We start from the raw sequence: 16,792 nt of genomic DNA, 5'->3' as shown, positions 1-16,792 counted from the left end.
GCTCACCAAATGATACATCTAAAGCGAAAATATCCTGGAAAGAAGTATGCAGTCCAATGAAGGAGGGAGGTTTGGGAGTTAGAAGTATAAGTGAGGTATCTTTGGTTTTCTCCCTAAAGTTAATATGGCGAGTATTCAGTGAGCCTCACTCTCTTTGGGTTGACTGGGTGAAGCAGTATATGATCTGAAATGAATCCTTTTGGGATATTAGAGACACTGGTCTGGGTTCTTGGGTTTGGAGGAAGCTACTGAAATTGAGGGAAACTGCAAAGCAGTTCCTGCGTATGGAGGTTCATAACGGACAGTCTACTCGATTTTGGACGGACATGTGGCACCCGAGAGGTAGATTGATTGATATTGCAGGAGAGTCAGGGACCTTCAAACTCGGTATTGCAAGGTCTGCTCTAATATGTGACGTGCTGAATGAGGCAGGTTGGGGTTTTAGACGTTGTCGGGACAGAAGTATGCAAGAGCTCATAAGCTTGGTGGAAGCTCATCCTCTGCCAGTAAATAGGCAAGTGCAAGATGATGTTTTGTGGCGCAAAAATGATGCTGATTTCTGCAAACATTTCTCCACTTCAGAGACATGGCACAGAATTCACACTCATAACCCACCCCAAGACTGGAGTAAAGTGGTCTGGTTCTCATTTGGAGTGCCGCGGTTTGCATTTATAACCTGGCTGGCGGTGAAGAATAGACTTTCCACTGGTGCTAGAATGCGTGCTTGGGGTCAAACACAAGGTTGTCTGTTTTGTGGGGAACCCTTTGAGTCGAGAGACCATTTGTTTTTTGCCTGCCTTTTTACCTATATGCTTTGGATCGAAACAGTAGGCACTTTGTTAGGGAGACCCCCTGATCCGGACTGGGAAACCACTCTACAGTACCTTACGACGCATAGTTTTGGTTACCTCAACTACATTCTTCTGAGACTGGTTTTTCAAACTACTATCTACATGATTTGGAGGGTGCACAATGATAGGAAGCCTCTTAAGAAGCCAACATGGTCAACTGGCCAAGATCATCGACAAAACTGTGAGAAATAGGATCATGGCTACGGGTTACGCAAAGAAGCATCGCTTGAGAGGTCTTATGCAACTCTGGTTTAGGACTCATACATAGAACCAAGTTTCTTTTGTACATAGAACATTCTTTTCAGTGATGATTAATAAATTTTAACATTTCATCAGAAAAAAAAAACAAGTCAACAACAGAGAGGGTGAAGTCAGGGGTGAAAATACAATGAAAGACAAGCTTCCCAATTCGGTTGGGAAAAGGTGGCCTGACTCTTCACCAACCCAGGTTGTCCAATTCCAGGTTTAGATCCATCACCGTCAACCACTGAAGATGAAACCACCACCGGAGGGGAAACAAACGCTGACTCTGAGAAGATATAACCTAAACCCTAGCCGCCGCGACTACAAAAGACGTTCTTCCCGTTACAGGCCCGAGGATTCCCGCATTTAACCTCCACGAGCATAGAAGTGAGGATTCTGGACCGACGAGAGACGTATCTCCGGGAACCGCCAACCTGAGAGATAGAACCGCCGACACCTGAACACCCATGACAAACAGAGACAAACCCACACTCCGAGGTCGGACTAGCGGCTTCTGGAGACCTCAGCGTCGTCCTCAAAATGGCGAGCGAACACTAAATACCAATGAGCCACCAGAGAAGAGAGGTTTTCTAGGGATCCGTCGTAAAGAGATCCTCCCGATTTGCGGTGAGGAAGGAGAGACATCGCCAGTACATGCCGGAGAATTGATTATTCCGTCACGAAGAGCAGATTCGAGTGAGGGAGAGACGGTCGACATCGAACGAGGCGCCGGATAACGTCGGATCTCCACACCCGATGAACGTATGATACTTCTTTTTGAAAGCGAGAGAGAGGGGTGCGTGAGATGAATCGCCACTCAAAAAGCCTCTTTCTTTTGATAATATATTTAACTTACTCTAATGGCATTTGTAGAAAAGAGAAAAATTATTCCAAGAAACTGGAATTTCACGATTGCAGAAGAGATGAATCTGGGAAAAAGAAAGAGAGCATGAAAGATGATTCTCTGAAAAATTCAAAGAATGTGAGAAAAATAATGATCGCGAGAGATAAAACTAGAGTTGAACGATTACATAGACCTGTGTTTGTTGAAAATACATATCCTGAGATCTGACAAAAAAAACTAATTATTATTTATGTCAAATAGCTAGAATAGCTACATGTGTAGACATAAGGGTATGACATGTATATTTGAAAAGTAACAGTACACATACCACATAGATAATTAATCTTTATCTCCTTACTATTAAAAGAGGAGCAAAAAAAAGAATAACAGTGCTGACGTGTCATTTTGCTAACGTGTCTTATTGACAGTGCTCCTCAGACTACTTTTAAAAAAAAACTCACACCTATCTAATGTATTTATAGACTACTAGGTGACCGGCCCGCACCCTGTGCGGGCATTGTACATTTTCAAATTACGGATAAAATAGTGCTCCGGTTTGGAAGTAACAGATTTTATATCATAAGACCACTGTCGTTGGGATAAAGCATCAGACACAGTAAAAATGATGGTAGTCAATATTTTAAAAGAACGAGATGGAATAAAGTAACTTCGGTATCAAGAGGTAGTTATTGTGTGTATATATAATTGCAATGTCCCAACATAATTTATGTGTTTAAGAAGATAACTTTTTTTCTAAATCTGGAATTAATAGTGTATAGTTAGAGAAGTAGTATATTTTACATTATCACTAATTAGAATTGGATGGTATATATGTTGTAAATTATTTATTTTAGGTGAAAATTATTTTATGCATAAATTTGACTCGTAAAATTTATGTAGACATATTAAAAGAAAAGATAATAAAATTGAAAATATTATCCATAAATTCTATAAAGTATGAAGTACAATTCTCGATAAAGAATTACCAACTAATCATAGTTTGCCAATTAATGTACAACTTTTTTAAAGATAATAAATAAAATAATAATAATTTATGTTAAGTTTTAAAGATAAATGAAAAATATTAGTAACTGCCAAAAGATGAATTTTTTAAAAAAAAATTAAAACCGTCATAAAAGAGTAAATCATAAACATTAAACACTATACCCTAAACCCTTGGACAAAGCTTAAACCCCTGGGTAAAAATCCAAACACTAAACTCTAAATTCTTGGATATACCCTAAACTCTTGGATAAATCTTAAACACTAAACTGTAAACCATTGGGTATACCCAAAACACTAAATCTCTCTCTCTTTCTCTCTCTCTCTCTCTCTCTCTCTCTCTCTCTCTCTCTCTCTCTCTCTCTCTCTCTCTCTCTCTCTCTCTCTCTCTCTCTCTCTCTCTCCCTCATCGTAAATTTTTTTTTTTGAAAAATATAAAAATGTAATTCTTTTAATTCACTGATTATCTTTTAACTACCACAATTTTGATTTATATGAGAATGTTTCCTAGTTTAATATTTTATCATGAATTTTTCTTGGGTGAATTACCAACTAATCATAGTTTGTCAATTTAATGTAACAGCTTTTTTAAAGATAATAAATAAAATAATAATAATTTGTGTTAAGTTTTTAAAATAAATGAAAATATTAGTATCTGCCAAAAGATGAATTTTTTTTAAAAAAATTAAAACCCTCATAAAAGAGTAAATCATAAACATTAAGCACTATACCCTAAACCCTTGGACAAAGCTTAAACCCTTGGGTAAAAATCCAAACACTAAACTCTAAATTCTTGGATATACCCTAAACCCTTGGATAAATCCTAAACACTAAACTGTAAACTCTTGGGTATACCCAAAACACTAAATCTCTCTCTCTCTCTCTCTCTCTCTCTCTCTCTCTCTCTCTCTCTCTCTCTCTCTCTCTCTCTCTCTCTCTCTCTCTCTCTCCCCCCTCATCATAAACTTTTTTTTTTGAAAATTATAAAAATGTAATTCTTTTAATTCACTGATTATCTTTTAACTACCACAATTTTGATTTATATGAGAATGTTTCCTAGTTTAATATTTTATCATGAATTTTTCTTGGGTGAATTACCAACTAATCATAGTTTGCCAATTTAATGTACAACTTTTTTAAAGATAATAAATAAAATAATAATAATTTGTATTAAGTTTTTAAAATAAATGAAAAATATTAGTAGCTACCAAAAGATGATTTTTTTTAACAATTTTAAAACCGTCACAAAAGAGTAAATGTATAAACACTATACCCTAAACCCTTGGATAAAGCTTAAACCCTTGTGTAAAAATCCAAACACTAAATCCAAAATTCTTGTATATATCCCTAAACCCTTGGATAAATCATAAACACTAAACTGTAAATCCTTAGGTATACCCGAAACACTAAATCTCTCTCTCTCTCTCTCTCTCTCTCTCTCTCTCTCTCTCTCTCTCTCTCTCTCTCTCTCTCCCTCCCTCCCTCATCGTAAATCTTTTTTTTTTTGAAAATATAAAAATGTTAACGTTTTTTTAATTCATCGATTATCTTTTCACTACCACAATTTTGATTTATATGGGAATGTGTTTTCTAGTTTAACATTTTACCATGAATTTTTGTTGGGTGAATTACCAACTAATCATAGTTTGCCAACTAATGTACAGTTTTTTAAAAATTACTTTGGTATATATAATGATAGTTACCACATCATTGTGCAATGCATGCATTTTATCATCCTTAAGAAATATAAAGCTTTTTTGTAATGTTGATTATAGCTTAAAAATCATAAATAAAGAAAGTTATTTTACCACCACGTTAAAACATATGTTTATTAAGTAAATTTCTTGTTTTTTATGTCATTTATTAGGAACTATATACATGTGATATTGCATTAAATGTGTTTGCTGATTTGAGATTTAGAAAATCCCAAAACTATTATCTTCATTATATATATATATATATATATATGGATATTAAAAAAGGAATTTACCTTGATGTTTCTAATTAGTTAGTTTGCGTAAAATAACTTTATTTATTTATGATTACTTGCGCAAGTTTATTGATGAATTAATGATAGTTTAAATGTAATTTACTTTAATGTTTTTAGTTTATTAATAACCTAATTTATTTTAAACACAGATTACTTGTGCAAGTAATCATAGTTATCACATCGTTTTAATGCAATTTACCTTAATGTTTCTAATTTGTTAATTCGTTTTTAAAAACTTACCTTATTTTGAATATGATTTAATTGCACAAGTTTATATCATATTTATTGTAAATCATTTAATTACAATATGACTTTAATATTTTTCTTTGAACTGTTTTGTTATTTATTATGAAAATATCCTCCTAATAGTATTTTCATGTAGTTTTCTTCATGCAGTTTGTTGTGTGTTATGCACTTTTAACTTGTCTTGTCGGTAAATTATTTCAATTGTTTAATTGTAGATGTCCGGTGACTTTTTTTACATGAAATCTTCTCTTATTGGTAACCATTGTTCAAGCAAGTGTGAAACACCTAATATCAAGGTACACATTAACACATTCCATTTTCAGCTGTTTGGCATAACTATAGTGAGTTTTAAATTCGTAAGGTCACTACACAATCTAGAAGAAAACAATGCAGCCATCATGTGGTCAAGTAAGGGCATTTTTCCCGCGACCATGGTGACAGTTTACTCTCGTCCATTAGTACTATTTGAATAGTCTAGGTTACTAATCTGAAGAGAATCACTATTATTTTACCACAAAGTTGTATCTTACTTAGTGCTGATACTTATTGGTAGTTCGAAAACCTGCAAAAAATCACAAACATAAATATTTTAATTAGAAAACAAACAATCAAAATGTGAATATAAGATGGGAAAGAAGCTCATTTTAAGCTGATTCTTGTCTTGATACGTTTAAGCTGATCTGATTCTCTCTCCCATTCATGTGTTAAACATGTTCCTCTCTTGGAGGAATACAATCCTTGACAAACTCAATCTTCTCAAGATTCTTCACCCATCTCTTGTACTCTGGGAAACTTCTCCTCTGAGATCACTTCCAGTCCAATTCCTTCCCAACCTCTCTCCAAACAAAACAGGATCACACTTCCGGCGACTAAGTCCAAGAATCCGACAGTCTTACCACTGAAGAAATCTTTTCCCACAAGTTCATTCTCAAGATTCATAATCAGTTCTCTTGTCTGCTCGGCAAGAACTTCTCTTCCTTTCTCATCAGCTCTTGCCATTGATACAAACCCTGCGGTTAAAATCTACAGTGTCCAAGAAAAATAAACAATAGTTTAGTAACAGATTAATTCTATGACCCTATTAAAAATATCATTAGCTTATTAAAATATTGAGATTTTTGTAAGTTTGGATAGTTTAAAAACCAAGAGCGTATACCTGCTCATCGACGAGTTTAGCCAAGAACCGAGCCTTAGATCTCTCGTAAGGATCCTGAGGGAGAAGTGGATTATGTTTCCAAGTCTCATATATGTATTCAAGAATCACTTGAGACTCAATAATGATTTTACCATTGTGGACAAGAACAGGGATCTTCTTGTGAATAGGGTTTAGAGCAAGGATCTCTCAAGAAGATCTCTCAAGAGCAGGATCTGCATCAACTGCTCCGCTAGTTTCTGTCCTTGCCAATCCATTTCTGTAGAAACGATCTGAATCTTCTCGACGGAAAGTGAATCTGGGGAGAAACATAAGAGATCAAGAAAGGTTAAAGTTAAAGAGGATGAGACAGTTCTTGTTGGCTGGCAAACAATATACCTTGGAGTCCATGAGCCAAATCTTCTTGCTGGTCTCCTCGATGGGAGCTCCCGTCTACAAAACAAAAGAGAGATGATTAATCACTTATTCTAAGCCAGAGAACAGAGCAACTTTTAAAGAGCTACTAACCTCTTTCGAAATTTTAATAGCTCATTAACTCAGCAATACCAGTTCCAGCCTACACAGAACCAACGTTATCAATCAGCAAAACATATATGCAAGATATATAGATGATAAGCTTATAGAGAGTATAATGCTTCCTGGTCTCACCTCTCCGGCACCCAAGAACAAGAAGGTATGGTCAGCAAGGCTTTTACCAAGCACCTTCTGAGCGGCAATAAGCCCAGCAAGCACCACGGATGCAGTACCCTGCAACACAAGACACAAGTTCTTGATAGCTGACACCTCAAAACCAAAAAGTAACAAACAGAACAAGATGAGTATCCATGTACTTAGACAGAAGGTCAAACGCATTGTGGTTTGCAAAATCTTCAAACTGAAAAATAAAAAGAGTATATATCAGGACATCTTTAAGAAAATAATATCTCTGAGCAGAATCCATCATATATATGGCTCTCTCACCTGTACCAACACTTTCTCTCCATAGTTCTGCTTCACATCGCACATGAACTCGTGCAGAAAGTCTGAATACTCCTGAATCACAAACGCCAAAAACAAACTTTTCAGTTTCTGTTAAGAAACCATTGTAGGAAAGCAAAATAAAAAAAAACAATAGGGAAGAGAGAATGGTAAAGAACCTGTCCAGTTGCCCTTTTCTGTTTAAGGCCAATCTAGAATTCATCATCCAGCAACTTCTGGTTGTTTGTACCCACATCTATAGTGATTGGAAGGCACTGCGATAAAAATGATAATTAGTAACCAGTTTCTAGGGCACAATATATTATACATTGGAAGCAACTCCTCCACGTTGTCAATCAAAAGCTTATAGAACAACCTCTTGTTCTTTTCCTGCAAAACATTTCAGTTACATGAGCTACAAATCCATATTCTCTACTAATAGTAAACATGAGGGAACAATGAATCACCTTAAGATCCATGAGGGCCATGTAACGCTGTAGAGGAACAGTGTACTGGCGGAGATTGTGTATCAGCTTCCTCTCCTAATCAAAACAACAAGTTAACACAAAAAAAAAGTGAGTTATTTTTGTATATTAAATCTCACCTGAACTTCCTGGCTAATGACAACAGGGGGAAGAAGACCAGTTAAGTAATGAGCATCTCTCTCTTTATCAGTGAACGCAAGTCCCTTGTTGTATCTTGGGTCACGTATCAACGAGTAGCCACTGAAACAGAGTTTCATTTCCCACAATAAGTTACTTGATCAAAAAGAAACATCAGCTTTAATAATTCACATAGTTTTCTTGGTTCCCAAGTTTAGTAAACTAACTTAACTGAGGTTCGTTAGAAACAGAGGAAAACCTAAAAGCAAGCGATCCTCATAGACCACAAAGTTCAAATAAACAGAGTGATGACTGACCTAGCGACTGAGGTAACCGAAGGAGTGACGAGCTGATCCAAGGTAGCTAAATCCTGAGTTACCCTGCGAGGATGTCGCCGATAACAGATCCGGCGTTGGAGGTGGTATCTTTCATACAGTGACTTTGAAAGATTTCATTGTTAAACATACAAACAGTACGTATTAATATTATAGTGTATTAGCCTTATTTGAGTGGTGCCTTCAAGTTTTATTGATTCGTTTGAAACTTGTTTCCAAAACTCTAATATGATTTCCAAATTTCTAATATGATTTCCAAATTTCTAATATGAATGTCTTGCTCATAAAGTATGTAATTATTAAGACCGTATTAATTATAACCGATAAAAAATGGTAATGTTTGATTCGATCAACTATACTATATTAATGCAATAATTTATTATATGGATTCAAATTTGGCAATGTTTCTGCGATGAAAAAAAATAAATGAAAAAGAAATTATCAAAAATTCAACCAATAAGATTAAGAGAATTAATCCTAGAAGCTCTCTATGAATGACACCTAAGCAAAAATCACTAAAGTGACTTCTCTTTTAATGTATAGGGGGATGTCATTGAACTAACTTAAAGTAAAGAATACCAGGAAGCCTTACAAATCCGTATATCACTTAATATTATTATAACTACCGTGTGGTGGCACGCATAGGATTGGAAACCCATATTCCATAATATAATTCAAAAGAGTTGAACATGTCATTGCTTTTAGGTCGTCTCTTTTAGTTTACATAACCTGCAAAAGCATAGTTGAAGTTAATTGCTTAAACAAATATATATATCAACTAGATGTAGTTCTAAATTTATAAAGGGGTCTGATAATAGCCACAATGACTTGGAAAAATAGGATCAATATCAGCCAGTTTTTTTTTCTGATATGTCCTCTTTAACAAGTAACTAGATTTTGACCCGCGCTTCGAAAGCGCGGATATTATTTTTCACTTTTATGAAATATATTATTTGTTTGTATTTATTAAATGTATTTATCTTAGTAAAACTTTCTTTATAATAAATTCGACACATATAATGTCTCTGATAAACTATGTGTTTCTCTGGCTTTGTTTTATTCTCTCTCCAATCAACATATTTATTTGGCTTGTTGTTAAAATTAATGATTTTAGAACGTAACTATACAATACTTTTACATTGATATTTTGTTTAAACAATGTGACATATTTTTATATTAATTAAATATTTATATTGTAATTTAAATTTGTATACAAATCAACATGTTTGTGTAGTTTGTTGTTAAAATAAATGACCTTGAACCCAAATGTACAGTACTTTTATATTGATTTTTTTCAGTTCATATAATTTTTTAAAATATATTCATTTCAACTGAACCAACTAATATTTTGTTAAATTGGCCCCTGAAACATATTTTTATACATTGATATTTACTTTTTATAATTAGTGATATATATTTTAGATGTATCATGATATAACTAAAGATATTCAAAAGACCTGGACCGAATCAGGTTATATGACTATTTTTGTTACAAATATCTGAACCGTTTTAGATACATTGGTTATTTAAATATTTTTAGGTTCCTATATATTAGAACCGAATTCATCCAGATTCAGAATGGACAACATGTACCTAAATGGATAGATAATATTCATGTCTAACTGATTTTATAAATCTTTCTATGTGTTTGGCTAAATTAAGTGAAATAGAAAGAGTTTTTTAATACATCGATATTTATTTTTCATAATTAATGTTTTATATTTTAGATGTATCATAATATAAATAATGATATTAAAAAGACGTGGACCGAATCAGGTTATATGGCTATTTTTGTTACAAATATCCGAACTTGTTTTAGATACATTGGTTATTTTCAAAAGACTTGGACCAAATCAGGTTATATGACTATTTTTATTACAAATATCCGAACTCGTTTTAGATACATTGGTTATTATCTAAAGACCTGGACCGAATCAGGTTATATAGCTATTTTTGTTACAAATATCCGAACCTATTTTAGATAGATTGGTATATAGATATTTTAAGGTTCCTATACATTAGAACCGAATTCATCCAGATCCAGAATGACCTAACTCAAAATCCACACATAAGTTTATAACATTCGAGCGAGACTTAGTTTAAAAAAAAAGATATCTGAAAAGAACAATACGTACCTAAATAGACAAATAATGTTCATGTCTAATTGATGTTATAAATTAATAAAAAATTATTTATGTGTTTGGTTAAATTAAGTGAAATAGAAATAGTTTTTTTTATCAAGTAAAATAATTATATGGAGTGAAAAATATAGTGGCAATAAATGTAACACATTTTAATCATTTTGATTTAAGTTATTATTTTATTCACAAAAACATATCTTTGAACTATGTTTTTGGGTACGTAATTCTCTATCGATTGAAACTAAAAAAAACATTTTAGTAAAATAAACTAAACCAAATGTTTAATCATATGTAAAATCTAATTATTATTTTTTATTTTATAATTGGCACAAAGTTAATATTGATTAACTAATAAATAAAAATATGCAGTATTATTATTATGGTAATATAATAAATGATGTAAATTTCTATTAAGGTAATATAATTAATTAAATTGTTAAACTAAGTTAAATATGGAAACACAATTAATAGATACTACTATTCATATATCCAAACAAATTTCATTAAAACTACTATTCAAGTTTCCAAACACTCTAAATTTTTTTAATTCTTCTATTCAAGTCTCCAAACACTCCAATTTTGTACTTCAGTTTTAATAATATAGATGTACATGATGGTTTGTTACAAGTAAAGCAATTCCCAAGCTTTTTTTCCAGAGTAAATGCCCGATCAAAACTCTTTTTTAACTCCAATTAGGTTCTCAATGCATTGATTTATCACAAGAATTTACGGGAAGTTATATGAAATTGCATCATACAAGGCAATCCTTGATATGCAAATATCTTATATTGTAATTACGTTATATTTTGATTGGCAGTAATAAAGGCAATCGTTGATATGTAATTTGAATATTGTCCTAATGTAGTCAATAACCCATTTATTAGCATCCAAAACTTTCCTAATATAATCAACTTATTCAATGTGGATTGTCAATTAGTTTGTATACAATTAAATATATTGACCTATTGCATTAATATAGCATTCATTCGTTTTAGTATAAACTACGTGACGATCCGCGCCTTGCGCAGGATGAAGTATTTTATAAAAATATATGTTACATACATATAGAAATGGTTGTTCTGGTTTCATTCGGCTTTGGTTCAGATCTATTCGGTTTTCGAGTTTTCGGGATCAAAGATTTCATCCATATTCAGTATTTATAAATTTCGATTCAGATTTGGTTTGGATCTTTGCAGATTCGATATGTGTTCGGATAATCCATCCCCTATGTATTGAAGGAGGAACATTTCGAAAATTAGATCCTCAAATTGTTAGTAATTAAAATAAACCCCTATCTTATGTGTCACTCAATTAGGATGTTAATTAATCATACGTGTCATGATTACATTGAAATTGAAAAACATAATAGTCTAATTTGATTTATTTATTTTCTTTCCTTAAATAAAACCTACGGAATTACCATAAATAACTTATATATATATATATATGACAATTAATGATTTTAATAATAAAGATTTGATAACAAATTATATATCTTCCATCATTTTTTGTTTAATTTATATTATTAAAATAAATTAAACAATCAAATTAGCTACAAAATTTAAATTTGGAATTTTCGTATATGTTATATATTGAATTTAAAAAACGAAAGTAAATGATTAAAAATATTAAAATTATTATGTTAAAATTAATGAACAATGGTTTTACATTTTTGTTATAAAAAGATACACATGATTTTAAAATCATATGAATACAAATATCATTTAATAATAAAACAAATATATATAGATTAAAATACACACCATATAATATTACATAAATATTTTGATATTAATACTTTCAATGAATTTTCAAGAACATTTATAAATTATAAACTTATTATATAAGCGCTGATCATAGAACCATATGATTATGAAGTCTCATTTAATAAATAACTATATAAAATATACTATTTTTAGAAAAATATGTTGGTCCATCTTAATTTATATTACACTTTTTATTAAACTAACTATCAAATTGATGAAATAGTGTACAAAAAAACAATCTCGCACTTTCCTTAAATAAAAGTTACGAAATTACCTAATATGATTAACGTATATATGAAAATTAATTATTATGAATAATAAATATTTGATAAAAAATTTGTATCTTAGTTCCTTTTTTATTTATTTTATATTATTAAAGATATTAAACAATCACATTAACTATATAATAAAAACATTTAGATTTTTCTTATATGTTATATTTTGAAGTTTTGAAAACGTATATAAATTATTAGAAATTTGAAGATCTCACTTTGAAAATTTTGTGATCAATAGCTTAATTTGTTTTGTTATAATAAGATACAAATGATCATAAAATTGTATTAATTTAAACTTTTATTAAATAAATATTCAAATTAAATAACTTTCCTTAAATAAAAGTTATGAAATTACCTAATATGATTAACGTATATATGAAAATTAATGATTATGAATAATAAATATTTGATAACAATTTTTTGTATCTTAGTTCCTTTTTATTTATTTTATATTATCAAAGATATTAAACAATCACATTAACTATATAATAAAAACATTTAGATTTTTTTCTTATATGTCATATTTTAAATTTTTGAAATTTTTTATAAATTATTAGAAATTTGAAGATCCCACTTTGAAAATTTTGTGATCAATAGCTTAACTAGTTTTGTTTAATACGATACAAATGATCATAAAATTGTATTAATATGAATTTTTATTTCATAAATATTTTAATTCAATAATATATATATATATATATATATACTAACGATTTAAAGCAACAAAATTGGTTGCATCAATTTAGTCGTCCAGTTGAAACCTTTCATAACTATGTGGAAGACTAAAGTCAAAGTAATTCGATTTTGGACATAATAAGGTGTTGATTCTAAAATCATTAAAATGGTTCTCAATAATGTGAAAGTTAAATATTAAAAAAATTGTAGAACCTGTTTTTGGAATAAAATCGACCCATTGACCACATTACTGTTTTTATAGATATAAACAGGGTGTAAAAAATTTAAGCCCAAATCGATCAAACTCATCATAAATTCAAAATAGATTTCGGTCCATAATTACAAATGTTCAGCCAACATATCCCCTATATATTAAATCACTTGAATCACTTGAACTATAATTAAATAACAATTTACTACAACTGAGGCTTCTTATTTTCTTAGTTTTTCTTTTTGATCTTTTTGCTTTATTTTAACGGTAACTATAAGTTGAAGTAAAAATTATAAATTTGATGGATAACAATTAGTAAAATTCTTTACAGCTTTTTTTATATTTAAACAAACAAATTTGTGTTCAATTGAAGACATATTAATTTGATGAACACTAAATATGGAATAATAATAAAAAAAATTCTTTCATGCTTCTGTTTTTTTTTTTAAAATTTAGAGCTTTGATATTAATTTTAGATTTGATTATTTTATTAGATGATAGAAGCATTTTTTTGTTTTTATTCTTTTATTTAAATATATAATATTTTTTTAATAAATGACTTTTTGACACCATGACTCCAAAATCCGTATAATATATAATATGATCTCAAACTAAATAATTTTATTTTTTTGGTATAAAACCGAATAAAGTGAAAATGACGGTATATAAACCAAATCGAAAAGAAGTAAATATGGATTTAGAAAATTAGTTCTACTTTACAAACCGAAATACCGAAAAACCAAACCGAACCGAAACCAACCCGATATTCGGATTGAACACCCCTAATCCAAATAAAACCGAACTATTATTTCATTCTTCAAAACATAATAAAAATAACAACTTCATCCTGTGTAAGGCGCGGATCTTATCCTAGTTTAAATTATTTTAAAAAAATTAAAATTCATTTTATACATTAAATTTCTAAAAATCTATAAACAAAATAAAATTACATATAAACTTGAATAACATATGTCATAATACCTAAACTTAGTATATATATTGGTTCGATTTGAATATTTGGATAGAGAATAAATAGATATTGTATGTATTTTTGGTGTTTTGAGTATACTTAAATTTATCGCACATTTATTTTTGACCATTTGTTTATATTTTTAAGTATGTTGGACAACTTAAAAGTATCTTATCTATTTTGGATGTTTTAGTATACATTAAATATAAAATAATTAATATATTTAGGTATATAAACATATTTCAGATATTTCGGTTACCCAAAATATTTCAGTTCGTATCGGTTTCGGTTTTCTAAATACCAAAATTTTTAACTTGTTTGGATATTTAATCAATTCCGGTTCAGATTTAATATTATCTTTGGTTGGGTTCGGTTTGTTTTTTTTTTATTAAGATTTTTTTTCTAGCCCTACATACGTATATGTATTTACATATAAAATGCATTTATTTCATACGAAGTATATATATATATATATATATAATATACTGTAAAAAATTGTAAAAAGGGTTTAAGACACTGTAATTTATTTCAAAGTATATACCTAAATTTTGTGTACAGTCGGGTATAAAATTTAATATCCGGTATTATATTTAATATTAATTTATAGTCATTTTAAAAAAATTCAAAATATAACATATAAGAAAAAATCTAATTTTTTTATTATATAGTTAATGTGATTGTTTAACATCTTTTAATAATATAAAATCAAACAAAAAAACTAAAATACAAAAAATGTTATCAAATATTTATTATTCATAACCATTAGTTGCCATATATATGTTAATCATATTAGATAATTCCGTAACTTTTATTTAAGGAAAGTAAATATTTTTCTCCGTTAAGTTAACTCTCATCGACATTATATATATTATATCATATAGTTTTGTATTGAATGATTCTAGAGAGAAATAAAAATCGAATTGGACCTCCTTCTTTTTTCAATTTCAATGTAATGATACCACATATGATTAATTAACATTCTAATTGAATGACACGTAGGATATGGGTTTTTTTTAATTAATACAAAATTAAGGTTCTAATTTCCGAAATGTTTCTCAAATAATATATAGGGGATACGGAGACGGGAATGCTTCAAATCCATAACATCTCTTCTGTATTCGCTTTAACTCTTATTTTATTATCCCCTTTCTAAGGATTGAAATGGCCGGTTTAGATTTTTTTAACGAGTTGAAGCCATATAAGTCAATATTAAAAATTTAGAGTGAAAGTGATTCTAAAATATTTGACGATTAGCTTAGTTGCGTGTATATGCACGTAAAATAACAACCTGAGATAACATTTTGTTTATATACAGACGTCCGTGGAAGCAGTACTCTGGTGTTATAGGAGGACAATTTAAATGGTGATATATAGTTGATCAAAAGTAAGACTGTATTTTCAGTCTATGCATGTTTAGTCTTCCTATTAGTATATCAAAGTCGCTTATATATGTTTTCTTACAATGTTTTTACTTTATATTTTAGGGAGATAATGATCCATGGTACCGTGAAGAAGGAACACCAAGTTGAATTTATAAGTAACTATTTTGTTTCTTTAATATTTTATAATTTTCCGTATTTTTATTTTAGTTTCAACTCATATGTTATATTATCTTACTCTATGCTAAGTTTCACCAAAACGATCTAAACTGCTACAAGTACAAACATTTACACAGGTTCTTCAAAGTTTCGATACTAACCTGCTTATAAAGTGCAAGAAGTTTGATTTCCAATTTCAGGTTTGGAAGCAACTGCGTTGGCTGGAAATAATCTTCATTAGTTGATATGTCCGTAAGCATAAATCCAATATGTAAAAATGTAAGCCGGACTGAATTTGGACGTATATCAACTTTCATATTTTCAGAGAGAAAAGCAAAAATATATGCATTTAGACTTTTTCCAGTATCAAGTATCGAACTTCAATATTTGTATATTTTATGATTCAGTGGTTTATGTACACAAAATATTTTTTATGTATATAAAATTGACTACTCTTTTATAGAAAATATATGTAGACAAAACAGACTCTGGTAATGCAATAACTTTTAAATCAGTTAGTTTTCGTACTTTGGAATTCATTATTAATAATGTTATTTTAATTATTCTTTGTATTTCCGGTGACGTATTTATATAGAAATCTTTGTTTTTACAATGACATTTATAACAAAAAAATGCAAAGTATTACGGAAATAATATTTATATAGAAATCTTTGTTTTTACAATGACATTTATAGCATTTGATCTCTGCCTTTATTTTGATATGCCTTTCTGTGTTCCAGTACTACAAGCACTGTATCTCTCGCTAGCATATGGAAGTATTCTTATTCATTGATTCTTGGTTTTATAGAGGGTCTGAAAGAAGGAAGCTCTTGGTGAGGTTGTATATCATAGGCGTGTAGATTAGTCCCAGTGAATAAACATAATCTACATAGTTCATGCTGTTTCTAAACGCTAATGGTTTGGTTGCAGGTGGAATTCAGACGCAAAACACTCCTTTTCTCTTTACCAAGTTTGTGCAGCATTGGACTGGAA

At 30.0% G+C, this 16,792-nt stretch overlaps 1 protein-coding gene and 1 pseudogene across 1 annotated transcript; one reads left to right on the top strand and one right to left on the bottom strand.

Annotated features, from left to right (window-relative positions):
* The first annotated feature begins 326 nt into the window (after positions 1-326).
* Positions 327-1,043, top strand: LOC108830703 (uncharacterized). The gene has a single exon (XM_018604297.1). It carries the CDS (start codon positions 327-329, stop codon positions 1,041-1,043), a length of 717 nt encoding a protein of 238 aa, XP_018459799.1.
* Positions 1,044-6,115: 5,072 nt separating this feature from the next.
* Positions 6,116-8,028, bottom strand: LOC108819910 (NADP-dependent malic enzyme 2-like; annotated as a pseudogene).
* Between the last annotated feature and the right edge of the window lie 8,764 nt (positions 8,029-16,792).

This window comes from Raphanus sativus, chromosome 6, assembly GCF_000801105.2.
Source record: "Raphanus sativus cultivar WK10039 chromosome 6, ASM80110v3, whole genome shotgun sequence".
NCBI lineage: Eukaryota > Viridiplantae > Streptophyta > Magnoliopsida > Brassicales > Brassicaceae > Raphanus > Raphanus sativus.
The sequence above is the reverse complement of the archived record's forward strand: the minus strand, read 5'-3'. Positions and strand labels throughout refer to the sequence as shown.

Excerpts from the sequence above, each read along its gene's own strand:
- LOC108830703 (XM_018604297.1), top strand. The coding sequence starts at position 327 with ATGTGGCACCCGAGAGGTAGATTGATTGATATTGCAGGAGAGTCAGGG.